The 12,500-nt window shown below is 39.5% G+C and overlaps 2 protein-coding genes and 1 long non-coding RNA gene across 6 annotated transcripts in view; all 3 read right to left on the bottom strand.

Annotated features, from left to right (window-relative positions):
• The window catches only part of epn3b (epsin 3b), an 11,255-nt gene extending 9,629 nt beyond the window's left edge, over positions 1–1,626 (bottom strand). Inside the window, exons 1-2 of one of the 2 annotated variants that reach the window (XM_027136400.2) lie at positions 1,468–1,620; positions 1,326–1,383 (exon numbers count right to left, since the gene is read on the bottom strand). The gene's annotated coding sequence lies outside the window, so the exon portion shown is untranslated. Of the gene's footprint in view, positions 1–1,325 lie in introns of both variants that reach the window. The other variant, XM_047803531.1, reaches the window with a different exon arrangement.
• A 1,733-nt stretch (positions 1,627–3,359) lies between these two features.
• LOC113636347 (mycbp associated protein) overlaps positions 3,360–12,500 on the bottom strand; it is a 24,786-nt gene continuing 15,645 nt past the window's right edge. For all 3 annotated transcript variants that reach the window (XM_027136391.2, XM_027136392.2, XM_027136390.2), the window contains one exon: positions 3,360–3,605. In XM_027136391.2, the coding sequence (XP_026992192.2) occupies positions 3,513–3,605 (93 nt within the window). In that variant the 3' untranslated portion in view covers positions 3,360–3,512. The remainder of the gene's footprint in view (positions 3,606–12,500) is intronic.
• Positions 6,556–8,945, bottom strand: LOC125139463. Its single transcript, XR_007138517.1, has 2 exons — positions 8,746–8,945; positions 6,556–6,586 (listed from the first exon to the last, which is right to left on the bottom strand). It is a non-coding gene; the product is annotated as an uncharacterized LOC125139463 (long non-coding RNA).

Raw genomic sequence — 12,500 nt, 5'->3', positions numbered from 1 at the left:
TTTGAGCTTCATATTTTATATATTTATATATACTGAGCTTCACACTACAAATATGGGACACGTTTGATACTGTTCACACCTGTACTGAGTCCCATTAGACCATACATTAATGTCAGTTGAGATCAGAGCTTTAGTTAATACTCTCCTGTTAGCTGATCCACATTCTGAAACTATTAATTCCCACAAAATCAGTGCCATGACATTATGAAGCGTTAATAAGCGTGTTCAAACCTGATGGTCGTCCATAGTTAGGTGAGCAGTCACAGGTTAAACAATCAAAGAACCACCAGTCTACCACTTCTGAAATATCTTAGATTAATTAGATGAAGCCTGATTCTAGACTTAACCTACACTAGCTGTTGTCAATATAATTCATTAACTACACAATTGTACATATTTGAATATTTGATGCTGAATCTGATGCCCCCAGTGTCACCCATATGAGGATGGGTTCCCCCTTGAGTCCGGTTCCTCTCAAGGTTTCTTCCTTTACCAATTCAAGGGAGTTTTTCCTTGCCACTGCTGCCTGAGTCATCTCAGACTTGCTCATAGGGGAATAAATACATACACACTGTGAACTATATACATCTAATAATAATCTAGAATTTTTATTCTGTTAATTCTTATTTCTTTTATTATTTGTTAATTCCTTTATCATTAATTATGTTTACCTTCTGCTCTGTGTTTATGTTCTGTAAAGCTGCTTTGGGACAATGTCTATTGTAAAAAGCGCTATACAAATAAACTTGAATTGAATAAACTTGAATTGAATGCTAAATTCTGGCAGATTTGGCAACCCGTATGCTCATCCCTGGTGTTTTTTTTTTTTTTTGGTTGATGGTTGTGGAAGGTGTCTGCAGTTTGATTCAAGGTTCTCCAGAGTGTAATATGTCGTGAGCAGGAATACACTAAATGTAGAGTGCTGGAGTGACTAAATGGAACTGTAATATTCTACCACAGCTAGAAGGCCTATTGGAGCCAAAAACAAAACACACACAAAACACCCCCACATACAGGCACATTTTCTGAGTCAGAGTAGCTCTTCTATGGAGGACTTACAGAGTCCTCATGAGATCATCGTACACGCGTGGCTGCAGATCCCTGATTACCACATTCACCTCCGACCGTTTGTAGGCCCAACACCTCCATCACACAGGCAGACACACAAGACGTTCACACTCACACACAGCGTCTGACAGAATCTACCCAGTGTGTTAGTCTATAAATATGTCATGTTGAAAATCCCTGCAGCAAACGCAACAGCACTGAACACCATTACTGCATCTCTCTCTCTCTCTCTTTCTCTCTCTGTCTCTCTCTCTTACCTCCAGCATCACTCGCTCTCCTCTGTGTGCTTCAGGATGGAGTGCCGAAGTGAGGGACCTAGATAGAGAGAGAAAACGAGCATGCGATGCTCTGATCCACAACACGCGGTACTCGGGTAAAAAAAAAGAAAACCCACCCTACCCGTTACTCCTCCCTCGGGTGCAGCATTTCACTTGTAAGAACGGAGAGAACCTGATGTGTCGTGCTCTCATGCTTGCTTACGCAGCGTGTAGGAGAAAGAGTAGAGGAGAGAGAGAGAGAGAGAGAGAGAGAGAGAGAGAGAGAGAGAGAGAGAGAGAGAGAGAGAGACATGGAGAGAGCGAGAGAGATAGAGAGACGGGGAGATGAGCTGCAATTAACCCCTTCTTCCCCAGTACCACTCAAAATCTAAATGAATCACATAGAAAAAAGGCCAAATACTCCTCCTGCTGCTGCTTATAGTATAGTACTACTGTCTTAGTATAGTATAGTATAGTGTAGCCTTAGTATAGTATAGTAATGTCTTAGTATAGTACAGTATAGTATAGTATAGTATAGTATAGTGTAATATAGTATAGTCTTCGTATAGTATAGTATAGTGTAGTATAGTGTAATATAGTATAGTCTTAGTATCGTCTTAGTACAGTATAAGTATAGTATAGTGTAGTATAGTGTAGTATAGTGTAATATAGTATAGTCTTAGTATCGTCTTAGTACAGTATAAGTATAGTATAGTGTAGTATAGGCTTCGTATAGTATAGGATAGTATAGTATAGTATAGTGTAATGTATCTTAGTATAGTATAGTGTAGTATAGTGTAATATAGTTTAATGTAGTATAGTATAGTGTGGTATAGTATAGTGTAGTATAGTATAGTATAGTATAGTGTGGTATAGTATAGTGTAGTATAGTATAGTATAGTGTAGTATAGTATGTAATCTATCATCCAATATAAAAATTCCAAACGCTTTGTGTATTGTTGTGGTGCCATATGATATGATACACTGTGATTCTACGATACACTGTGATCACAAAGATCCATTTAAATCCTTTTTGTCAGCGTAGTAAGAGTGAAATCTAAGAGACAGAAACAGCACACAACTGAGAGGAAAACTCCTGTAATAAAGTCTCCAAATCATAAACGCTCGACTTGTAATGAGATGTAAATCCAATCTAATGCAATCTGTCTCAATTTTTCCAAGGTGGAGGTTTTGTGAAACTATACTCATATATTTCAGCTGTATATTTGATCGGTTGGTTGTCGTATTTCATTTGATCTTCAATACTAATGAACTTAATTGGGTTTTCTTCATTCAAGTCTTGAATGTTTTGTTGGTTCATCATCAATCACTGGGGTTTAATCCTTGACTGAACCATTTGTGTCATTCAGTGGGGAGTAGATTGTATGGTTATTGGGTTTGGGTGAGCTGGGGATGGAGATGGCGAGATTTACAAAGATGGGTCAGGGATGCAATGAATATGATGCAAGGTCAGCCATGATACAGTGCCACTGGAGCGAAGAGGGTTAAGGGCCTTGCTTAGGGGCCCAATGGTGGCAACTTGATGGCACTGGGGCTTGAACCACAATCAAAAAACCAGAGCTTAACCACTTGATCCACCACCGCCCCAAAGAGATCTAACTTATGAGGGTGGCGATGGGAAGAGACAGGATTTATGAGGATGATGCTGGGATAGAGAGATATTTTTGTTATGTAAATAGGATTATAAGAATGGCATGAGGATGGAGACTTATGAGGATAGAGACGGGATTTTTGTAGGATGATGTTGAGATACAGAAAATTTGTGAGGATGGAGAGGTATGGAGACAGGACTGTGTGAATGAGGTAGGTATATAGATGACATTTATGAGGATCTAGAGGGGATGAGACAGGGCTTGTTAACATCGGAATAAGGAATGGAAGTTCTGCACACCTAGACCAGGTAGTCAATGGTCTTCATCAGTTCCTCTAGACACTTTGGAGCTGTTCGAGGTGCCCAAGAACTGGTTTGATAAAAACCTCACAAGAATGAATAAGGAAACTGAGACAGAAGGCTATAAAAAGGCTTGCTCTATTTCTGGCTTGTTTCATTAGTTGCCATACACAGATCTCTCTGTGTGTGTGTGTGTGTGTGTGTGTGTGTGTGTGTGTGTGTGTGTGTGTGTGTGTGTGTGTGTGTGTGTGTGTGTGTTTGTAGAGAGAAATGTTTCATTTGCTGTTGTAGAGGTTTTCTTGAATTTGCTGAACTTCTTCGAACAGATCTCCAAGAGAATCAATCATTTTCACCATAAGCATGTACACCTAAAACACACACACACACACACACACACACACACACACACACACACACACAATAACAATCCATCATTATTACAGTTATCTAAGTTAACTTGTGTCTCTCTTTGATCTAAGTGCCTTTGTAGGCATGGCTTCTGTTCTTATTATTCCCATTCTAGGAGGCGTGGCCGCTGTGCTTGTTATTATTCCCAGTCAAGAGGCGTGGCCTCTGTGCTTGTTATTATTCCCAGTATAGGAGGCGTGGCCACTGTGCTTCTTATTATTCCCAGTCTAGGAGGCGTGGCTTCTGTGCTTGTTATTATTCCCAGTCTAGGAGGTGTGGTCTAGGCATCTATCAGGTCCATCACAGTAAAAGAGGTATGGCATGTGTGTCTATCACTCCCACTGTACATGTCAGTCTGAGTGAGTGAAATTCAAAATAGAGAGAGAGAGGGGGGGGGTGAATTACACACTCCTAAGAGCAGATATATATTAGATATTTGCTTCTATTATAAACTGAAGAGGTCTCACTCCTGTGAAGAACATCTTCTCAATTAATACGAGAGAGGGTGTGAGAGAGAGAGAGAGAGAGAGAGAGAGAGAGAGAGAGAGAGAGAGAGAGAGAGAGAGAGAGAGATCATGGGTGGGTTGGGATCATAATAACTGTTGGATCATTGTTTTTAGTTAGTCATATTTTAATCTAGTAAAATTTGCTGTCGTTTAATTTTAACAACTGATTCGAGAGGAGAAAAAGAGGGAGGCAGAGAGAGAGAGAGAGAGAGAGAGAGAGAGAGAGAGAGAGAGAGAGAGAGAGAGAGAGAGAAAGACACTCATAATGAGAGAGGCGGGAGGATGAGAGAAGGAGAGAAAAAAGCTGGCAATAAGTGAAGTGGAAACTGTAGACACTCAGAATAATTAAAAGTATATAGTAGAATAACTGAATATAAACTGTTGAACATCTCTTCAACAGGTTACATTAACGGTTACATTAACCTCTGAATTTTACATTTTAACATGAATATTCAGCTCCAGAAATATTGGAACCCTTGTGTAAAAACTGTTGATGTGTGTGTGTGTGTGTGTGTGTGTGTGTGTGTGTGTTCTCACATTTCTTACTTTGTTGGGTCCGGTCACCGGGAGCACACCAACGGTGTGGGGCCCAACTACGTTGTGGGGTCCAAAATGCCGGACCCCACAACGTTTTTTCATTTTAACATGCTCAGGATACTCCCCTGATATGCCTAATGTGTTTTTTTTACTTGGCCCACAACGTAGCAAAAACTGGGTACGAGTGTGTGGGCCCTCGGTTCTCGAGCGCCCCCTAGGTAGATTTGGACCTGTCCGATGGTCCCGGAATGTGTGTGAGCTCACACACACTCTTGTAATTTAAATAAAGTTTTATTGAATAATACGATGTCAGGTGGTTATTACGAGATTTGCTGCTGTGAGAGAAAGGAATTATGGATCTTCATCACGAGGTTTCACAGACAAAGGACCTGCTGTTATGAGTAAGAGGTGAGTTAAATTTAAGATTGTTCATCTTTTATTATTAGGTTCCCAGTTACATGTAGCTATACTACAGTAATATACAAGGGGAAAGTATACATACTTATCACACGACTCTTATATTGGGTACGCACTACACCGAGCCCCGATGTGAGATTAGCTGTAGCGCTAGCGTTAGCTACAAACACGGCTAGCGCTAGCGTTAGCTACAAACACGGCTAGCGCTAGCGTTAGTAACCAACACGGATAGCGCTAGCATTAGTAACCAATACGGCTAGCGTTAGCGTTAATAACCAATACGGCTAGCGCTAGCGTTAGCTACAAACACGACTAGCGCTAGCATTAGTAACCAATACGGCTAGCGCTAGCGTTAGCTACAAACACGGCTAGCGCTAGCATTAGTAACCAATACGGCTAGCGCTAGCGTTAGTAACCAATACGGCTAGCGCTAGCGTTAGCTACAAACACGGCTAGCGCTAGCATTAGTAACCAATACGGCTAGCGCTAGCGTTAGTAACCAACCCGGATAGCGCTAGCATTAGTAACCAATACGGCTAGCGTTAGCTACATCACGGCTAGCGGACGCTAACCAGCGCTAGCTGTGTTTTTACTAATAAAGCGAATAGCTTGTACATTTATTCATTAATATTTAGTTATTTAAACTTATTCATTTATATATCAAACTGCGTAATTATCAAATAATAGCCCAATTAATTCTGAATTAACCCCAATGTAACTCAGGTCCTTTTAATGTTTAAATGGCTTGGGCCCCATATGGTGCTTTTGTCTGTCCATCATTAACACTTTTAGACACAGAGTTGTTTACAGGAGCTTACAGTTGAGTAACTCTTTCATTTAATCACATATTAAACTGCATTCTGGTGTTATTCCCCTTCTAAACTGGATCAACAAGACCAGTATGTTTGTAAAGATGCAGTTAAAACATAAAGGACCATTTGTCTAAAACAGCAGACATAGAAACAACAGGAAAAGGTACAATTAATATATGACATTAGCTCTGTTATAAATCCCCCTTCATGGGCATTATCAGGGTTTACAGTGGCAGTTGACAGGTGGAGGAATGTTTGTTGTAACATTGCAGTGTCTATTATAATTTCTAATAGTATCATTTCTTCATTATGGTTTGTCTTTGCTTTTATGGCTAATGTCAGTTGTGCTGTGACTTGGGAAATTAAATAATGCCATCAGTCCTGTTATTTTTTTTAATTACAAACACTATCTTAAGTTAAAATCACAGCACACCTGACTTTACTGCCTTTTGTTTACAAGGTTTGACTGTTATATGAATTATAGTTTTTTAGGAGGCATTTTTTTCATGCTGGCTACTTGTGTAACAATTTGAAAATATTTTTATAGACCCATAATGTTCAAAAAGAAGATCAGAACACGGCAACATCATACATACTGTCAAACAAAAATGGTGGTAAGCAAAATTCTTTTTTTTTTATTTAATATGCTTCAGTTTTCAGCATCAAAACCTGTCTTATTACATGCATAATTGTACACATTCTCATCTGAGGTTGGTTTAAGACAAGTATCTAAAATGAGATTGCTTTCAATCTCCTACATGTTATTGTGAGACCTGTTGTAACTTCTATAAAAGCCCCTGACAGGCCTCTGTTTTATGCTGCATCTGTTATATACTGCTGTAGAAATGATTTTGCATGAGGTTACTGTTGGAACTTCAGTGTATCTCCACATTCATGATAACTAAGAATGAATTACATGCTCATAGTATTGTTCTGTCTTTCAGGTGACTAATAAGCAGCCTTCTTCTGTGGCAGCAGACTCCAAGATGGTCTCTGATCTGAGTTCCCAACAAAAATCCCAGGGGGAGGATGCTACAGTAACACACAGGTAATGGAACAATGTGTAGGCTGTCTTTACTATTCATGTTGAATTGTACCCTATGTAGTTCCACAACCAAGACAGGCAGTTGCTCATATTGGTATTTTGACTTCACTTTACAGAGTAGGTCATTGGGTATTGGATTTATTCTGACAAACACCCTTTCAGATGTCTCTAGTCAGACTTACACACGTACGTTTCTAGTGTTGCCCTTCTGGGGCCCACCTGAACAGATTTGTAGGTTTTGTTGTTCGCCTTATATTCACACACACACTCTTGTTTCTAGTCTTGTCCTTATGGGGCCCTTCCGATTGGACCTCACTTTAAGTGATTGTATTTCATTTGGACAACAATTTTCAGCATCAAAACCTGGCTTATTACATGCATAATTGTACACATTCTCATCTGAGGTTGGTTTAAGACAAGTATCTAAAATGAGATTGCTTGCAGTCACCTACATGTTATTGTGAGACCTGTTGTAACTTCTATAAAAGCCCCTGACAGGCCTCTGTTATATGCCGCTATATGCTGCCTCTGTTATATACTGCTGTAGAAATGATTTTGCATGAGGTTTCTGTTGGAACTTCAGTGTATCTCCACATTCATGATAACTAAGAAGGAATTACATGCTCATAGTATTGTTCTGTCTTTCAGGTGACTAATAAGCAGCCTTCTCCTGTGGCAGCAGACTCCAAGATGGTCTCTGATCTGAGTACCCTACAAAAATCCCAGGGGGAGGATGCTAACACACAGGTAATGGAACAATGTGTAGGCTGTCTTTACTATTCATGTTGAATTGTACCCTATGTAGTTCCACAACCAAGACAGGCAGTTGCTCATATTGGTATTCAGATGTCTCTAGTCAGACTTACACACGTACGTTTCTAGTGTTGCCCTTGTGGGGCCCGCCTGAACAGATTTGTAGGTTTTGTTGTTCGACTTATATTCACACACACACTCTTGTTTCTAGTCTTGTCCTTATGGGGCCCTTCCGTTTGGGACCTTACTTTAAGTGATTGTATTTCATTTAGGCAACAGTCTTCAGCATCAAAACCTGTCTTACTACATGCATAATTGTACACATTCTCATCTGAGGTTGGTTTAAGACAAGTATCTAAAATGAGATTGCTTTCAATCTCCTACATGTTATTGTGAGACCTGTTGTAACTTCTATAAAAGCCCCTGACAGGCCTCTGTTTTATGCTGCATCTGTTATATACTGCTGTAGAAAATGATTTTGCATGAGGTTTCTGTTGGAACTTCAGTGTATCTCCACATTCATGATAACTAAGAAGGAATTACATGCTCATAGTATTGTTCTGTCTTTCAGGTGACTAATAAGCAGCCTTCTCCTGTGGCAGCAGACTCCAAGATGGTCTCTGATCTGAGTACCCTACAAAAATCCCAGGGGGAGGATGCTAACACACAGGTAATGGAACAATGTGTAGGCTGTCTTTACTATTCATGTTGAATTGTACCCTATGTAGTTCCACAACCAAGACAGGCAGTTGCTCATATTGGTATTTTGACTTCACTTCACAGAGTAGGTCATTGGGTATTGGACTTATTCTGACAAACACCCTTTCAGATGTCTCTAGTCAGACTTACACACGTACGTTTCTAGTGTTGCCCTTGTGGGGCCCACCTGAACAGATTTGTAGGTTTTGTTGTTCGACTTATATTCACACACACTCTTTTGTTTCTAGTCTTGTCCTTATGGGGCCCTTCCGATTGGACCTCACTTTAAGTGAATGTATTTCATTTGGACAACAATTTTCTGCATCAAAACCTGTCTTACTACATGCATAATTGTACACATTCTCAGCTGAGGTTGGTTTAAGACAAGTATCTAAAATGAGATTGCTTTCAATCCCCTACATGTTATTGTGAGACCTGTTGTAACTTCTATAAAATTCCATTAAAGGCACTGGGCTCTGTTATATACTGCTGTAGAAATGATTTTGCACGACTATATTGTTGAAACTTCAGTGTATCTCCATTTTCATGATGACTAAGAATGAATTACATGCTCATAGTATTGTTCTGTCTTTCAGGTGACTAATAAGCAGCCTTCTCCTGTGGCAGCAGACTCTGAGATGGTCTCTGATCTGAGTTCCCAACAAAAATCCCAGGGGGAGGAAGCTACAGTAACACACAGGTAATGGAATAATGTGTAGGCTGTCTTTACTATTCATGTTGAATTGTACCCTATGTAGTTCCACAACCAGACAGGCAGTTGCTCATATTGGTATTTTGACTTCACTTTACAGAGTAGGTCATTGGGGTATTGGATTTATTCTGACAAACACCCTTTCAGATGTCTCTAGTCAGACTTACACACGTACGTTTCTAGTGTTGCCCTTCTGGGGCCCGCCTGAACAGATTTGTAGGTTTTGTTGTTCGACTTATCTTCACACACACACTCTTGTTTCTAGTCTTGTCCTTATGGGGCCCTTCCGATTGGACCTCACTTTAAGTGATTGTATTTCATTTGGACAACAATTTTCAGCATCAAAACCTGCTTATTACATGCATAATTGTACACATTCTCATCTGAGGTTGGTTTAAGACAAGTATCTAAAATGAGATTGCTTGCAGTCACCTACATGTTATTGTGAGACCTGTTGTAACTTCTATAAAAGCCCCTGACAGGCCTCTGTTATATGCCGCTATATGCTGCCTCTGTTATATACTGCTGTAGAAATGATTTTGCATGAGGTTTCTGTTGGAACTTCAGTGTATCTCCACATTCATGATAACTAAGAAGGAATTACATGCTCATAGTATTGTTCTGTCTTTCAGGTGACTAATAAGCAGCCTTCTCCTGTGGCAGCAGACTCCAAGATGGTCTCTGATCTGAGTACCCTACAAAAATCCCAGGGGGAGGATGCTAACACACAGGTAATGGAACAATGTGTAGGCTGTCTTTACTATTCATGTTGAATTGTACCCTATGTAGTTCCACAACCAAGACAGGCAGTTGCTCATATTGGTATTCAGATGTCTCTAGTCAGACTTACACACGTACGTTTCTAGTGTTGCCCTTGTGGGGCCCGCCTGAACAGATTTGTAGGTTTTGTTGTTCGACTTATATTCACACACACTCTTGTTTCTAGTCTTGTCCTTATGGGGCCCTTCCGTTTGGACCTTACTTTAAGTGATTGTATTTCATTTAGGCAACAGTCTTCAGCATCAAAACCTGTCTTACTACATGCATAATTGTACACATTCTCATCTGAGGTTGGTTTAAGACAAGTATCTAAAATGAGATTGCTTTCAATCTCCTACATGTTATTGTGAGACCTGTTGTAACTTCTATAAAAGCCCCTGACAGGCCTCTGTTTTATGCTGCATCTGTTATATACTGCTGTAGAAATGATTTTGCATGAGGTTTCTGTTGGAACTTCAGTGTATCTCCACATTCATGATAACTAAGAATGAATTACATGCTCATAGTATTGTTCTGTCTTTCAGGTGACTAATAAGCAGCCTTCTCCTGTGGCAGCAGACTCTGAGATGGTCTCTGATCTGAGTTCCCAACAAAAATCCCAGGGGGAGGATGCTAACACACAGGTAATGGAACAATGTGTAGGCTGTCTTTACTATTCATGTTGAATTGTACCCTATGTAGTTCCACAACCAAGACAGGCAGTTGCTCATATTGGTATTTTGACTTCACTTTACAGAGTAGGTCATTGGGTATTGGACTTATTCTGACAAACACCCTTTCAGATGTCTCTAGTCAGACTTACACACGTACGTTTCTAGTGTTGCCCTTGTGGGGCCCACCTGAACAGATTTGTAGGTTTTGTTGTTCGACTTATATTCACACACACACTCTTGTTTCTAGTCTTGTCCTTATGGGGCCCTTCCGATTGGACCTCACTTTAAGTGATTGTATTTCATTTGGACAACAATTTTCTGCATCAAAACCTGGCTTATTACATGCATAATTGTACACATTCTCATCTGAGGTTGGTTTAAGACAAGTATCTAAAATAAGATTGCTTGCAGTCACCTACATGTTATTGTGAGACCTGTTGTAACTTCTATAAAAGCCCCTGACAGGCCTCTGTTATATGCCGCTATATGCTGCCTCTGTTATATGGTGCTGTAGAAATGATTTTGCATGAGGTTACTGTTGGAACATCACTCACACAACAGGCTCCATTCAATTTATATGTGAATTTTTAACTTGAAAAAAAATTATCTTCCAATTAAAACATGAAAAATATGTTCAATAAATTTTGCTGTCTTGTGTAGCAATGTACGTAGAATCTACTCCAAATTTTGTGTTTCTAACTGTCGCAGCACAAAATCTGTGGAGATTTACCTTCAACAGCTATTTTTAGTAGTTGGTCAAGAATGGGCTAACTTTCTTTTTCTTTCTACCTAGGTAAACAAGCTGTTACAAAAAGAATCTGGGCACCAGACAGGTAAGGAAGACTGTCAGCAGTGCATTGCTGCAGAACCTGAAGCCCTTGGAAGCAGAGAGTGGAAAGTGGTAAAATATCTCGTTAAATACCGCATTGCTTCCCACAGGAGAAAATTACAATGAAAGATTGTAAGATTTGTCTAAACACTTTAATGTGTGTAATGTTAATGGTGTTTATTATTTTGTATTAGTGTTTTTGTAGATTCTCATTGTTATGGAAGCTGTATGATCTTTCTTCTCCTGAAAGCTGTGTATAACAATGGGTACACACAATGTTCTGGACCTGAATTTATGTGATCCTTACATTTATTATTTGTTCGGGTCCTGTGATCAGGATCACACCAGTGAAAGCTCATAGGTTTTGACAAAGCACACTGTGATTGGTGTGTTTCTATTATTTTGTATAGTTTTCACAGGGTTGATCTGAAAGATGTATATTTTATTTACTTTTTTTTGTACTGAAACTGCCTGCACACTATGTTCTAATTTATGTGGAACTGCCTTTTTTCAAATATAAATACATGCTTCTTGAGGACAAAACCTGTTGTTAAGAGACTATTTTATGCCATGTTCGATGTAAAATATTACTTTTTGTTAGCCTGGCAAAGCCTGATTTTAAACGCAGTATGGTGTTTGAGAGGTTTGATTTGGAAATTCACCATGAATTTGGACCAGGTTCATTATCATCGTGTTCATACCCTGTCTAGTTATTGATGACAATCAGGTATGTCGGTTGGTGCAAAATAAATGGATATGGGATGTAGAGGATGTAAATTAGAGTAAAATCCCTGATGCAGTCCTGGATTTAATCAAGTTCAAACCAAGAAACTCTTAATATCTCTAGATAATTTTTTTGGTCCCTGCTAAGCTATAAAAACTTGAAATATGTGAGTGTGTGAAACTGGACCTCACAAGGGTACCCCGCTAGAAACTGGGCCTCACAAGGGGCCAAAATCCTTTTTTGAAAAAGTTTAGTATTTTAATAAATTGAAGTGATAGTTATGATTAGGATTTTTTTTTGGTCATGCCTGATTTTTTACAGAGTTGTAGAAGCATTGGAAAGGGTGGACCCCATAAGGGTACAAAAATGAGGTGGACCCCAGAATGTG

The sequence above is a fragment of the Tachysurus fulvidraco genome, chromosome 18 (genome assembly GCF_022655615.1).
Source record: "Tachysurus fulvidraco isolate hzauxx_2018 chromosome 18, HZAU_PFXX_2.0, whole genome shotgun sequence".
NCBI lineage: Eukaryota > Metazoa > Chordata > Actinopteri > Siluriformes > Bagridae > Tachysurus > Tachysurus fulvidraco.
The sequence above is the reverse complement of the archived record's forward strand: the minus strand, read 5'-3'. Positions and strand labels throughout refer to the sequence as shown.